Consider the following 15,719-nt stretch of genomic DNA (forward strand, 5'->3'; position numbering starts at 1 on the left):
GTTATTATATGATGGCAGCAGTGGCTAGATATATGCATGTTCCCGGCCAGTCCTAATATAATTAGGAACTATCTGTTGATTCTAAAGCTCCTTTTTCATAAATGTAAATATAATCAGCCTTGCATCAGATCTGATTTCTATGTCATCAAATATATTTGTTACACAGGATAAAGAACAAAAGAATGTAGATAGGTAGCTAGAGAGATAGAGAGATACTTTATTTAGGTCTTTGATCAGCTGCATAAGAATGTAACGATCCACCTATTTCTTTATTATTCTTACTCATATTTCATTCATAATCCCTTTTTACTTCATACACTATGAAATAAAATTAATCTTGGATTTGTTTGGTTGTTTTTTTCTTTTTCTTTTAGGGCCCTCCTGGTCCCCCAGGACCAATTGGTCCATCTGGCCAGTCCGGAAAAGATGTAAGTTTCCAGTTAGCACTATGCAAATCTTACTGAATCAATTATCCAAGGAAGGCTGAGGGTCACAGTATCTCTGTGCACTCCCAGCAGATTTCTGTCTGAAATGCTCAGTACTTTGATTTCTGAACTGACTTTTGGTTCCAACCTGCCCAGACTCTTTTGCGTGAAGCACTACCTAAAATCCAGACTGGCACTGTCTTGGAGCAGCAGTGCATGGCTTCCACACTACTCTGTGCTGTCACATGAGACGGGATTATTTTCAACAATCTTGCCTTCCCTCTGAAGCCCATTGTGCTTGAGGGTTGCAGAGTGCTTCCACGTTGCATAGAGCATGTCCAAGAGAAGGGGAGATTGGCAAAAATCCCTCCCCACTCTCCCCCCTACACACATACTTGAGTATGTGCAGAAATGGCCCTGCAACTACTGAACATGTACTTTTGGGGGGGGGGCTTTGTGCATACAGCATTAGTGTAGATGTCAGCCACTATAAGAATAAGGTAGACACTTAGAATAAGATAGACGCTCTAGGTGCCCATCTCTGTTTGCAGTGCAGGCTGCAAACTGACACAACCCTAGCAGCCAGGTTAAGGGTGTGTTTGTGCCCTTAACCTTGGCTAAGAATTGGGCTTCGGTGCTGGGTTTGGTGCAGTGGGACTGCCAAGACTCATATGGATCCCGAGGGTTGTCATATGTAGCCAAGCCCAGGCTTGGCTGTTCGTGAGAACAGCTTCTATATGGGAATCCCCCTATGCATTGTGCTTGGCGCATGGTGCACTGTGGGATACTTGTAGGACAGAATAACAAGTCCTGGCCTCTGTTGCTCCACGCTGCCGGGAGCAGCACGGATAGTCATCCACACTGCTCCTGGCAGCACTGGTCATGTGGGTGTGCACCTTGCATTCAGCAGGGGCTAAGAAAGGTAATCTGGGAAAAGCTAGCATGAACCGTGCCTACCCGCTGTGTGTGTGGTCGTGTGAATAGCCCCATAAAGTTGTTGGGGAGTAACATGGAAAACCTACCTGTCTCTTTAACACAGATATGAAGGAGCCATGGGTTCCGCATCTTTTTTCTCCCCTGGTCCCTTCGCCTATGCTACCCACCCAACCTGTTGAAGCTAGTCTCCTGTTTTCATCCAAAGCAAGTGGGAACTGAGGATGAGCAATGGGGCCAATTGTGCTTCACAGAGGGAGGAGCTTCCTCCCCTTAACTCTGGTTTGTGTAAGCTGCACAAACCAGACGTCAATCTGGAGGCAATGGACCCTTGATTTGGTGAGAGGAACTTAGTTCCAACGGAGAGTTCATTTCCACATTTGGGGGGAGAATTGGAACCACAATTGGGTCTGGGAACCATGGTTCCAATCATTCGGACATCATGGAGGGCGAAACTGAGGTGAGTTTGCCTCAGGTTCCCCCATGATGTCCGATGATGTCCGAAGTTTCTGCCCAAAGATCCATGAAACAAACATAAGAGGGGAGCAGTGTGGAAGGAGGGCTTTCCACCCACCATTCTTGTCTAACTCCACTTGTCCAGCCAATCTTGTTGCAGCTATCTGTGGTCAAAAACAGAGGATCAGGTGCCAGTTGCATTCCCCCCCATATGCACATGAAATATTTACTGAAAGGCCAGCAGTGACTGTTAATTATTCTGCATAACATTGATCCCTTAAACTTAAAAGATAGACTAATGCCAGTGGGAAAATATTTGAACTTCGCATAAAACAATGCAGTTCACAATGAGCACCAGTGGACTCTTTATAATGAATCTGGCTCATCAGTCTTAACTGAAATACAAGAGCAAAACTATTTTAAAATGCTTATGTATATTTCCCTCTTTCTTTCTTCTCTCTTTAGGGAGAATCTGGAAGACCTGGCAGACCTGGTGAACGTGGATTGCCTGGCACTCCTGTAAGAAACAACAACAATAATGATAATAGTAATAATGATGATGATGATGATACATCTTTGCATATGCTATGGGTGAATCTAGAAACACAGCCCAATCTGGATATGCTTGGGGAAAGCTCTGAAATGCTGCTCTCAATGGAAGTAATGTATTTTAGGATTGTCCCAGTGCAAAACATAATGCCCTCTCTTCAGTCAAAATAAGCCACATTTTAATAAGCCACACAATTAGCCTCTGCATTTTCAGTTCTGCATTGAACCTGGACATTTTTTAAAATGTCAGTGTTTATCCAGGCATATCCAGATGTACTATGGTTTCAGGGTTCACTCATAAGATTTATAACTATCAATGAAATATACCAGTTGTTGTTAAGGCCGAGCTAAAACTACTTGCCTAGTTTTATGTTCTTTTATTTTTTACTGTCAAAAAGTACATTCTGTTTTTAATTATTCTTAACACTTTTTGCAAATATAGCCATGTTACTTCAGTCTATTATGTGCCCTTCTGTTCCCCTAGTTATGCTTCTTTTCCGTTCCAGTCTTCTTTTTCTCTCTCCTTGTTCTCAGCTTCATTTGCCCTTTCTGCTGTTTAATCTATTTGGAGGTGGAGACCACAGGCTGACATACTTCAAAATGTTAGAACAATGGTGTAATATTGCATGTGCACAATTGCACACAAAGTTGCATGATACAGTATATCCTTATACAGGGCTGCAGAAATCCACTAGTCTGCTTGTCTGTGACAAGTGAAAATGATGCCTGACAAGTGAAAAAAGTACTGATGAGCAATGTACCAACATAGCTTGACAAGTAAAAATATTTTGTCTGGCTGATTAACTGAACCAACATTTCTTCACCCCTGTCCTTAGATATATCTTAGATATAGATCTGTATCTATAACTATATCCTTAGTGTCTCTCTCTCTCTCTCTCTCTCTCTCTCTCTCTCTCTCTCTCTCTCGTTAAGAATGACACCCTGAAAGACAAAACTTTCTCTGCTTAATATAGAACTGTGGAAGTAATAGACATTATTTCAACATATCGGATATCAGATTCTTCATCTAATATACATATTCTTGGATTCTTCTTCTACTATTCCTCATGTTTATTTAGGGCCACAAAGGTCCCCCTGGCATGCCTGGAATGCCCGGAATGAAAGGTCACAGAGTAAGTATTTCCACAGAGCATAATTTTTAAAGCATTCACTCCGGGGAGCCCAAGGTATTTCAGCACCTGAGATGAGATGCCAAATGCTTCTTTGCCCTTCACCCCTGGTGGTAGCCAACCCCCTTTCAGAATCACCCCCTGCAAGTTTTTAAAGTGATGAAGAGGGAGGGGGGAGGTTGCAAGCCATCTCCTCTTCAGTCCCGGTGCTTCTTGCAGACTTTTCAAGGAGGGCAAGAAGAGACACTTCCTGCAAAGCTTGCAAGGGTTGGATCAGTCCCAAAGAGCTGCTCCAAGTGCAGCGGTGGGGGGCATCTTGTTGCCCAGCTGGTGTCCCAATAAGCCACCATCTCTCTTTGCCTCATGAAAGGACTGCCCCTGCAGTCACGTTTTCTTCTACCTGTCCACAGGCAATGTGGACTTCTATGAAGCAAGATCTTATTCTAACCAGAGAATATGAATATGGATACGGCAAATATCTATATACCGCTTTTCCACAAAAGTTTCCCAAAGCGGTTTACATAGAAAGAAGTCAAGTAAATAAATAAATAAAATGGCTGCTAAAATGGCTCCCTGTCCCCAAAGGACTCACAATCTAAAAAAGAAACATAAGCTAGACACCAGCAACAGCCACTGCAGGGATGCTGTGCTGGGGATGGATAGGGCCCATTGCTCTCCCCCTGCTCAATAAAGAGAATCACCACTTTAAAAAGGTGCCTCTTTGCTTAGTTAGCAGGGGAGATTTCTGTTGCCTCACATGCTTTTGTGACTGAAGTCATGTCTGCTGTCCTTGAAATAAAAAAAATTGTGGCCCCAGTCCAGCTAAAGTTAGTCACTGTACACATTTCACGTTGCAACTCGAATTAGTTGGTCAGGGGCCCAGTAAGCATTCACTGGCAGTAAAGTATTGAGGAGATATCCTCAAGTGACTGTGATGGTTTATCATTTCCATGTTCATGCCACTTACGTTCATTTTCTTTTCCTATATTGATGTTTAAAAACGGCAAGTCGTCTAAGATCTGTAAGCCAACTTCCTTGTTTTTGTAGATTTGGTGTTACTTTTTCTATGGCGTTAAGAAGCATGATATAATCCAACGCCCTTCTCCTGATATAATCAATTATACAAGTTCTCCAAAATTTTGAAATATAGAATTACTTCATTTCCTCTTTCCCCCCCACAAAGGGCTTTGATGGGAGAGATGGTGCCAAAGGTGATGCTGGTCCTGCTGGTCCAAAGGTAAAATTGAAGTTTACCATTTATACTGTTTCTACCAGATTCACAGCTACTTTAGATACATGCTAGAAAGACCTTGGTTGAACTTGAATAATAAATAAATGACTCCGTGATAAATACTGTTGCATCTTTTCTAATTATATTTTAGTGTCTGTTTTTCTGAAACCTTTCACCTCTTACCACCATTAATTTAAGTAGGACAGTATAATCTATATGCTATTTCCAGAAGTGCTGAATTTTGGAATCTTTATGCGAGGTACTGGCAGACTCAGGTGACTTTCAGATATGTCAGTACTAAAAATCGGAAGAAAAAACCTGACCCCATATCAGTTTGCTGGGGTGGAATGTTCATGAGCTCAGACATCTAACATCTAATAGACAAACAAGTGGGTGGAGGTATTGCATTATGTGGCAAGAGGGGTAAGGAGGGCTTGAACAAAAAGCGCAGGAAATTTATCAGCTTGAACAACACTCCTGCAAAATAGTCACAAGCCCTTCTGCTTCTGAGGGAGAAAAGTGTCTCAACCTCTTATGTTTTCTCACCAGCCATTTCACAGTTTTGTGTTTCTGATGGGGAAGGGGTTTGAAAAGAAGCTGGGACTGATCACCAGTTTTCACGCACCTGCACCTGCACACGCACATCCCTCACTCAGAAAATAGGGGTGGGGGGGGAAGTTGCATATGAAGTAAGAACCCTATTAGAGCAGGCAGTACTGTCTTTATTGCTAACATTTGTTTTTTGACTATGCTCAGCCACAGGCTCAGCTAACATTTGCTCACCAAGGAATATACTGCAACATTTTGTTGCTGGTCTATTCCCTTATTCATTTACCATCTCACACTAAGGCTCCGATCCACAACCTTCTATAGTCCTCACACCCATTATATTCCACACACATAGGGTACACTTTCTCTCTGTATCCTGCATTTGAAGAGGCCTGTACCCAGCTTCACTTTTAAAATGAATGCAGGTACAATCATTCACACAAAAACATGCATATATAGAGAGAGAGTTTATACACATGTCTATACTAGATGCCTGTACATCATAACACAAGCATCACCCAAGTTTTTTAATTTGTCTGTGGTTTTAAATTGTTTTAAGGTTTTTATGTTCTGTGCTTTAACTTGTGTTATATTGTTGTAAACCACCCAGAGACAGAAGTCTGAGGCAGTAAACAAATTAGATAGAGTCTGAATTTGGCATATGTGAAGCAGAATCCTGGAGCATACATGAATCTCTATGCACACAACTCCTAAACAGGCCTTTAGTGCTGTCAGTCTTGACTATGCATATCATTTACATTTACAGTATGAATAGAAAAAAGTATGTTGTACTCCATGACATTGCTCATGTAATAGTGAGTCAGGCCTGGCATTTCCACTTTTCGTGGAGGACACCCTTTTCCCTGGGTGAATGGGAAAAGGGGACTCCTCTTGTTTCTCTGCAGATGATCAGTCTATGAACAGATTAATGCAGGCTCCATCCAGCAAGGATGACTTCACGTACAGCCCCAAATGCAACAGGCAGTTTATGGAATGCTGTTCTGTGCATCTGTGGTCTGATTCAGAAAAGGATCCACAGATGGAAACCTGTTTCCATACATTGATAGCTCTTGATGGATCCAAGCAAAAAGAAGGCCTCTAACATGTATGAATGAACCAACCATGAAAGAATCTATATCATGTATTGGAGGAGAGGCCAGGCTGAGGCTCTCCAGTTGTGATTGGACTACATCATCCCCAGCCATCTTGGCGTAGTGCATATTTACTATGTGTTATTTTTATTCCATAGGGTGAAGATGGAGTTCCTGGTAACAATGGATCCCCTGGTCCAATGGTAATTATATTTTCAAAACAGTTTAGTAGGAAATTTCAGTCACAAAGATTCATTGTCATCTTTATGGTATAAGTAGAAAAAACTATGTTGTACTCCATGAGCTCATGTAATAGTGAGTCAGCCCTGGTATTTCCTCTTTATGTGAAGGACATGCAGTTATCAAGTATGTGGCTATCTAGAATAGGGGTATGGTTGAGTTGTACAGAACTGATCTGCATGTTATAAAGGGGTGTAGGTTGTTGGGATTTAATTTTTACCCCCAGTAGGTAAACAGCAGAGCACTAGGGAAGAGCACACACTCCAGTTACAGAGTAGTTAGCACAGAGTTTTGTTGTTGCAGCTATTTAGAGAAAACACATGGAGATTCTTGTAGAACTTAATACTAGGTATTTATTGGTTAAGTACACTTGGATAGGAAAGACCTAATCCTATTCATAATGAATAGGTAAGGAGGGAGAGAGATGTTTCCATCTACCCTCTAAAAGGAAAGGAAGGATTGTGAGACTCAACAGGAAATATCTGAAGAGTAATATCAGCGGTCATAGGGTGGAGACAGGTAGAACAGTTAGGTAAACCCTTACTCAATACCCTCTACTCCCAATGCCCCTAGTGGTAATTAAGATAGTTGGTGCAAAATGTCGATGAACTGGAACTCCATCTTGAACATAGCTAGGGGAGAGGGGGCATAGCTAGGGGAGAGAGAGATTAAAACAATCTCAAGGCAGTTCATTTATTTTATGTTTGTTTGTTTGTTTGTTTGTTTGTTTGTTTGTTTGTTTGTTTGTTTGTTTGTTATACCACCCTTCCAAAAATGGCTCAGGGCAGTTTATATTCTTATTTACAAAATATTTTAAAACAATACAAAACTATTAAACAAAACAATACAAATATTAGATTGGAATATAAAAATATGAATCTAATTAAACATATAAAAATCCATAACATCAAGACCATAAACTATTGTGTGTGTAAGCAATTGTTTTGATTTTGAATACTGCCCCAGAGAGTGATGCTTTTTAACACAGATGTCGGGTCTGTCAATTCAGCCATGCTTCTGAACAAAGTATGTTGCACTGCTGCAATTTGCTATGTTTGCCATTCCTTCTCTGAAATTAATGTGTGTTTTTAGGGTCCCCGAGGTCAACCTGGTGAAAGAGGAAGAGGAGGACTCCCAGGAACTGCTGTAAGTGGACCAAAACTTTGTACTAATTATTATGTTTAGTGCCAGTTTGAGACCTCGGGGATCTTTGGGCAATACATCTTCAGTGGGCGCTCAAGAATCCTAGAAGAAAGCAAGATTTCTCTCATGTTTCCTCTCATTTGCTTGGGTGCTCTGTGCAAAGTAAAAATGGTGGCATTCTAGTGATGGAGTGCCCTTTGCAGATGGTGTGCCCTCAGAGATCTAAGAAATTCTCAACTATTACGCCTTCTGGAGCCAGAGCTGATTATTTTGTTCTATTGAATTGCCCATAATTATGGCATGGGTGGTTTGGAGGGAGGAGCTGCAATGTATATTGTGAAGGGATACAATGGCACCCATATTGCATCTCCATGGGACTCTACTTGGAGGTGTGGCCTCCAGCTTTCAAGGGTGTTCAGCAGACTGTGTCCTCCTACCAACTTCTCAATGTCATACCTGTCATGCCCTCGGTCTCAGACAGCGAAGAGGAAGGGGAAGCTGTCAACTTTTCAGCCGATGCCGGGGTGTCTGAGGGGCAGAGCCCGGCTGTCAGTTTCCAAGAAACGGCTGAGGCAGATCCAGCTGATGATTTAGAGCAGGCACAACAACCTGAGACAGCAGAAACCGTGATGGACCAATCAGAAGAGGAGCTATGCAAGCAACCCCCACTGACTCCACAACAGATGGAGGCAAATTGCAAGGCACAGAAATCAGCTTGAAACTGTCAGGAGGAGTAAACGCCTCTTGCAGAAGGCTGATAAGCCTTGAATTCCTGCCAGCTGGGAGCTCTGGGCTTGTACTATAAATTACGTCACCAGCTTTCTATTCACTGCTGGAAAGCAATGTTCGTCAACTTTCGTGTCGACAGCTTGCAGCCAAGCCCGATAGAGAAGAACTGTGTCCGAGCCGTATCTTGTTTCTGCTGCTCCGTTTGATACCGTGAACTTCCCTGCCAGGTGGCCAGATACTGACAATACCCAAGTACTGTGTGCCCCCCCCCCCGCCCGCTCATTGTTCCCAGATATATATCCCCAGGGACTGAGGGTAAGGATACACTTTTGTTCATTCTGACTCAACTAGGATTGGCAACAAAAATTTTGAAAAAAGTGAAATGCACAGACAATTTAAAGATGCCTGAAAAGAAGAAACACCAGAGAACTTGGAAGAGGAGCCAAAGGAGTTTCAATGAAATGCACAGCTGTAGACTCTCAGCTGTATCAGAGATTACATCTTGCTTATTTTGACTATTTAGGAAATGGCAATAATGGTTACAAAGCTGTTTCTAAGAAGGGGTTGTGCCTTTTGTGTTTAAGCTTTGAAACAGTTTGTTGCCCAAATCCCATCTGTTCATTGTGAGCTCTAGAGCAGGGGATAACCAACTGGAAGCTCTCCAACCGTTCCTAAACGATATCTCCCATCATCCAAGCAATAGTTTTTGTCCAGCAACAGCTGGAGAGGCTCAGTTTGGACATCCCCCGCCTAGAGCTTCCATATAGACACAGAATTCCACTTCTCTATTCATTTCAAAGCACACGAAAGAACACACAAGTGAGGCTTTTATTTTTTAAAAGAAGTGCAAGTATAGTAATATAGCTCAGTGGCAAAATTCTTTGTTTCTGATATATTTAATCTTGTTGAAAGGGTGGTCGTGGTAATGATGGCGCTCCAGGAGCAGCTGGCCAACCAGTAAGTAGCATTTCTTTCCATAACTCTTAGTCCATGTATTCCATATACCAAAACACTGGACAGTTTATAATTTGGCTTACTGCTTTAGATATTATTTTAATTGAAAGGCACACAGAAATGCAAGTAATTCAACTTGAAGTACAACTCACAGCTTTCATTGTAAACCTTTGGGACCTTTCATTGGTATCTTCTGCTACTATATCTTCATTTTCAACTTCCTTATACTTATGCTTTTGAATAAAAGAGAGGATTGCTAAGAATGTTGTGGATATGTGTAGTTCCATCCAGGTCCAGCCTGCCCACTAGACAAACTAGGGAGTTGCCTAGGGTGCCAAGCAGGGAGAGGTGTCAGTTGTCTGAGACATGTGTTGCCCTCGTGAGCTGGTGGGGGCAAGCGAAGGAGTGGGTGGAAGCAAGGGAGCGGGCAGGCAAGTGGGTGATGGGCCAAGTGGATGCTCTTCATCCCCTTTGCCTGCCCTTTGCTCTCCTCACCTCAGTGGACTGCCCCCTCCTGCCACAGTGCATTATCATTCTTGCCATCAACCCACCATAGCTTGTTATCATGGTGTTGCTGCATGCAGTGAGCCACTGACAGCAGAAGGGGGCTGCCTGCCACAATGAAAAGAGCAGGCATACACCCTCCTTCCCTGTCTCTTGCTCCTTCCTCTTCTCACCATGGCAAGACATCCTTTTTCTCACTGTGGCAGGAGAAGATGGAGGATGCCACTACTTCTTTTTGCTGTGGCAGCAAAGATGGAGAGCAAGTGGGCAAGCAACAAGGATGGGAAGTCCTTGCTCGGTCCATCATGCCCCCACTTGCTTGCGCCCATGTGCTCACACCCGCCCGATGGGAGGCACCAAACCACAAGGAAGAAGAGGGGGTGGCTCAGGGCACCCACTTCGCCTGGGGTGCCCCCAACCCTTGGGCCAGCCCTGGTTCCATATCCAAATCTAAACAGTTGTGGAGTTTACCAGTAGCTGGATGTGGAGGGCATCTAGGAATTCACACTGCCCAGAGCTGCTTAGGGAAAGGGTGGGATATAGATGTAACAAAAACAACTATATTAAATTCTTGCTAAATACTTTATAATTCCATGTATGATAGCATACATACTAGCAATACTGTATTATTTACAGTCTACACAGACTGATCACAATCTAAAACCATATTAACCCAGTGGTTCTCATGACCAGCTCTAGCCGGGTAGGGCTGCAGTAGCCCAGATAGAGCTGGTCATGAAAATGACCTCAGTACACCTTCTGAGGGCGGAAAAACTCTTAAGATTTAAGTTATACATAACTCTATAGTATACAGGATTGGAATTGCAATTATTGAACTTTTTTCTTTGTCTTATATTGAGCATCTTCCTGTTACATAGTTTTTAGACAACATTTTGAAAGATCAACAAGCAAGAAGCCATCTTTTAAAAGCATGCCTTGTAAAGCATTTCATGCATAATTCTAAAGGAGAAAATATTTTATTCCCTGCCCCCCCCCCCATTTTTACCAAAAAAACCCCAAAAACGGGGAAGGGAGAATGGGGTTTCTTTTTTAATTTTTCCTTTCCCCCCTCCAGATCTTCACATATCCAATTGTGCAAGCCTAAACTGCAATGTAGTTTTTGTTTACTATAAAATTTTATATATGAATATAATGTAACACAGCTGATCTTTGATCACAGAGCCCCTGGTGGCGCAGTGGTAAAACTGCTGTCCTGTAACCAGAAGGTTACAAGTTCGATGCTGACCGGGGCTCAAGGTTGACTCAGCCTTCCATCCTTCTGAGGTTGGTAAAATGAGTACCCAGAATGTTGGGGGGCAATATGCTAAATCATTGTAAACCGCTTAGAGAGCTTCCAGCTATAGAGCAGTATATAAATGTATGTGCTATTGCTATTGCTTTTTAAATAGTGCTGACCCATACCTTCGCATGACAATATTTTTGTTGCTGTTGTCTTAAGGGACCACCCGGCCCTCCTGGACCTTCAGGATTTCCAGGCTCTCCAGGTTTTAAGGTACTTACCTAAAAATCTTATCTGTTTTTGTAAACCAGTGTCTAATATAGTCATCTATGATTCTAAGCCCATTTAATTAGGCTTCACTTAAATCTAGTCAATGTAAATGAAACTAGGATGAGAATTCCAGTTTAACAAGGAGAATCTCTAAAATTAATTCCAAAATTGCATTGTGCACAGCTTTTAGTTTATTCAATCATTTGCAACGTCTTAAAACTCCCTCTGCATTATGGAGGTGCATACAGATTTTCATAAACTGCTGCAAAAAAGTAGTTTTTATATTCTTATAGTTGCATCAAGTTTTTATGTGATCATACCTATGATTACACTGGAGACCCTTCACAGAGGATCTGTCAGCACTTCAGTAATTACAATTTGAGTTGAAGACATGACAGTTAAGGTGGAACTAGACTGATGGAGGTTCATGGTGTTGTTATACACTGAATTCTCTCTACCTTATGTGGAAAATAGTTCCATGAAGTTTTTCCTCATATACTAAATAGCAGCAATGCCCGAGATATGATCTATTCAATGATAAGACTAATGGTCAAGAATCAGATAAGATTTTCCCACGTCCTCCTCAGCTGTGCTTTCCTGGCGTAATAAAATCATGTCAATTTACATCGACCTTATATTCTCTGCTTTTCAGGGTGAAAATGGTCCTGTTGGTCCCCCAGGCTCTAGTGGCTCTCCTGGACCAAGAGGAGAACCTGGTCCTCAAGGCTCAGCTGGTGGTCCTGGTCCTCCTGTAAGTGTGTTGTGCCCTTTACAAAGCTTTAAATCTTTTATTGACCTATTAAAATCTGTTTTGTTAAAATGGTAACATACAAAAGCACTACATCAAACACAAAGGCTATGATCATGAATGACATGATTACATTTTTTGTAGGGTCCTGGAGGACGAGATGGAAGTCCAGGTGCAAAAGGTCTACCAGTAAGTATTCAATGCAGTGCCACCATTGCAATGGCCTTGCAATGGTCTTGATCTAAACCTTGTTATACCTGGTATTGAAGTGGTTTTGTGATGTTTAACTGAGTGCCTTTCATTGTCACCCAGGGCGCTGCTGGCATTCCTGGCCCTTCTGGATTGAGTGGACCCCGCGGTCCTCCTGGACCCGCTGGTACTAATGGAATCCCTGGACAAAGAGGGCCATCTGTAAGTTCCTTGCAGACTCTCTTATTTGCCAAGCTAACATGAAAAACAAAACCTGCAATCCCATCAAAAACTATATGGTGTCTGTTGACAGAAGGATGTAACTTGAAAAGACCAAGTAACACTTGGCCTTCAGAATTTCCATTTCTCCCCCTGGAGCTTTTCCATATAGGGTTTTTAGTTTGCATCTCCTCCAGAATGGAGGGTGTGTTCACATATTGACCAGATTTACCCAGAAGTCCCTGCGAGCTATCAGGGCGCACTTCACACACGATTTGGATTTTTCACTGCTTTTTACAGTGTAACCCAATTTATATCCGGGGTTAAAAAAAATCTACTTTTTGCATCAGTTTTGGGGGGCAACTTCAAACTTGCAGTGAATTCAAATTCACAGTGAAGCCTCACAGTAAACTTGCGGCAAAGCCTGCTGTCTGAAAATGCTCCTGGGGTTTGAAAGTTATCACTTGTTTTCTTTGGCATGTTATTTTTATCCATATCTATACACTGAAATTTTGGGCAACACTGCTAACATCTAACATACATAAGGACAAATTTTAAACAGTACAGTGACTTGACAGATATTGGCTGACATCCACATTAACCTTCCATGGACATGTCAGGGTTTTCTCTTGCATGAGGAGGGAAGGATGATTTTCGGTGATCTCCCCGTCCCTCTGCAACCACTTGTGCTTCCCAGTACTATGTTCCTGAGAGCTGGAGGATCTGCAGACAAATCATGTTGAGAGATACAAGGAGCTGCAGAGGGAAGATAGCTGGAAATTGCTCAGTGGAGAAGCCTGGTGTGTCCACAGAAAGTTAGCTTAGGTGTCAGCCATTAATTTATAACTTTCAGGGCTGATTGATAAAATCTTACATGCACATCACTTGCTTTCTCAGCTTTCACTCACTCAACACTTCATATCTTATAACAGAATATAAGACCTGACTCCATTGAAAAATATATTTGAGGTGACATGGAAGTCGGTCAGCAAAGTTGAGCTCTAATGGCTCATTCACACATGTTTTGTGCTGCAGATTAGCATACATGTATGGACTAGCCATCAATCACAAAGTATTGAAATGTAAAGATAATAAAACTGCACGTTTAGTTGCAAGTATAACTCTAAAACAAGGTGAGGACCTGTGCTTCATGTGACTGAACAACAGATATCCAACAAGCCTACTAGCAGAGTTTTAAAAGCAGCTTCTTCTCTTCAGGGTGAACCTGGTAAGAATGGCGCAAAAGGAGAATCGGGTGCACGAGGCGAGCGGGTAAGTATTTGTTTATAGTAACTGTCCTAGTAGGGTTCAGATGGGTTAAAACTTGCAAATCGTGCTTTCAAGTAGAATTAACGTGGATTCCAAATGACAGTTGCCTAATGGAATTTTAACCACGAAACTGACTTACTGTTTGTTTGTTTATTGTCAAATTTGTATACTGCCTTTCATTTAAAAAATCCCAAGGCGGTTCACATAGAAAAATTAAAACCAAACTATAAAAATTACACAATTAAAATATTAAGCTAAAAAATAGATTTACCAATTAATAATATTTGTATTGTATTTCCTTATAAGGGTGAAAATGGTACTCCTGGTGCTGCCGGTCCTCCAGGGGAAGAAGGCAAAGCGGGTTCACCTGGTCAGCCTGGCACAAATGGTATACCAGGAAATCCAGGAGAAAGGGCAAGTATCAATACATCAGTTTTTAGACATGAGGAAACACACTTCAAAAGAGGGGCTCCATGGTAGCCTAATGGAGAGGAGCACCATTGTGTCCCAATCAAGCTAAAGTTAACTGTGACCATTGAAAGCAATTACTTTTACTGTACAGGCCTATGCATATTTACTTAAAGTCCCATGGTGTGCAGTGGGTCTTGTTTCCTAGTACATTTTGTTAGGATTGCAGTCTTAAGTTAGTTGCAACTAACTTGATCCATTGATTTCAGAGGGAATTAGTGACAACTAACTTGAGAAAGATTGAGGGTAATGTGATTATTCAGGAGAATGAAAGCCAGTAAGACTATTCCTCATTGGATGAAAGCCAGTAAGATTACCAGCAATCATAGAAGACAACTATGGCACATCAGAAAAATAAACAGGTCCCATAAATCCTAAGTCTTGCATCTTAGTCCTGGACAACATGTTCATAATATATATAGCAAACATTAAAATAGGTTTCTTTCAGCCAAGAGATGTTACCTGCAGTTATTATTGTCACTAAAATTTAGCACAACAGTATGCACTGCACAGGAACATAATGGTGGAACAGGTGAAAGCTTGACAAGATATTTTGACCTCTTTGCTTGGTTGTAGCCTACTTCTCAATCCATTTATTTGGAACCAGTCCATGACCTTGTCTGATCTTTTTTGGTCCACAAAATGAATATTCCTGCTTTCTTGTTTTCCAGGGTGCCCCAGGTTTCCGTGGTCCCGCTGGTAGTAATGGGCCTCCCGGTGAAAAGGTATTATCTTCACCTCTTGTTAGATTATGCCCTTCCTTCCTTCCCTATTCCAGTGTGAATTATATTGCCTTATTTCATTAATACTTCTCTATTATAATTTGTTTCAATATCATTAAAGGGTGCTCCTGGTGAACGAGGTGGTCCAGGCAGTGCAGGACAAAGAGGTGCTCCTGGTGAACCTGGACGTGATGGAAATCCTGGTCTTCCAGGAATGAGAGTAAGTATGAATCTTTGGTAGGTGGGAAATGAACATTAAGTGGTCTGTGTTAGGGATATCTGAGTTGATCTGATATAGTTACAAAGGTCGGCATCTAGACTAACGCATGCCGTAATATGGGTTTTCCATAGATTTTTTAATTTGAATAAATTTTGCATTAATCTTTCCTCAAAATAATTACTATACATATTTTCCTGATGCCCTAAATAGATTGTGATCTGATTAGACATGTTATTTGATGTGTTTATACAATTAAAAAACCACCTACACCATATTAATTACCCCTCACTGCATCTAAAAAAAATTTCAAGTAGCCAAGTAGAAATTTTAGAAATGGAAAAATTTCTACAGAAAAATAAAATATGGAGAACATTTACACCCCACATCTGTGGTTGTATCGCGCACACACACACAAGTTTCACATTTAAAATGTGGAAGGC

The 15,719-nt window shown here is 41.7% G+C and overlaps 1 protein-coding gene across 1 annotated transcript in view; it reads left to right on the top strand.

Moving 5' to 3' along the window:
* Nucleotides 1–15,719, top strand: part of COL3A1 (collagen type III alpha 1 chain) — a 114,667-nt gene that overhangs the window by 60,787 nt on the left and 38,161 nt on the right. The window contains exons 8-22 of the mRNA XM_053281462.1: nt 375–428; nt 2,280–2,333; nt 3,443–3,496; nt 4,677–4,730; nt 6,523–6,567; nt 7,697–7,750; nt 9,389–9,433; nt 11,394–11,447; nt 12,097–12,195; nt 12,337–12,381; nt 12,505–12,603; nt 13,819–13,872; nt 14,176–14,283; nt 15,009–15,062; nt 15,181–15,279. Of these exons, the coding sequence (XP_053137437.1) occupies nt 375–428; nt 2,280–2,333; nt 3,443–3,496; nt 4,677–4,730; nt 6,523–6,567; nt 7,697–7,750; nt 9,389–9,433; nt 11,394–11,447; nt 12,097–12,195; nt 12,337–12,381; nt 12,505–12,603; nt 13,819–13,872; nt 14,176–14,283; nt 15,009–15,062; nt 15,181–15,279 (972 nt within the window). The remainder of the gene's footprint in view (nt 1–374; nt 429–2,279; nt 2,334–3,442; nt 3,497–4,676; nt 4,731–6,522; nt 6,568–7,696; nt 7,751–9,388; nt 9,434–11,393; nt 11,448–12,096; nt 12,196–12,336; nt 12,382–12,504; nt 12,604–13,818; nt 13,873–14,175; nt 14,284–15,008; nt 15,063–15,180; nt 15,280–15,719) is intronic.

Source organism: Hemicordylus capensis, chromosome 1 (assembly GCF_027244095.1).
Source record: "Hemicordylus capensis ecotype Gifberg chromosome 1, rHemCap1.1.pri, whole genome shotgun sequence".
Classification (NCBI taxonomy): domain Eukaryota; kingdom Metazoa; phylum Chordata; class Lepidosauria; order Squamata; family Cordylidae; genus Hemicordylus; species Hemicordylus capensis.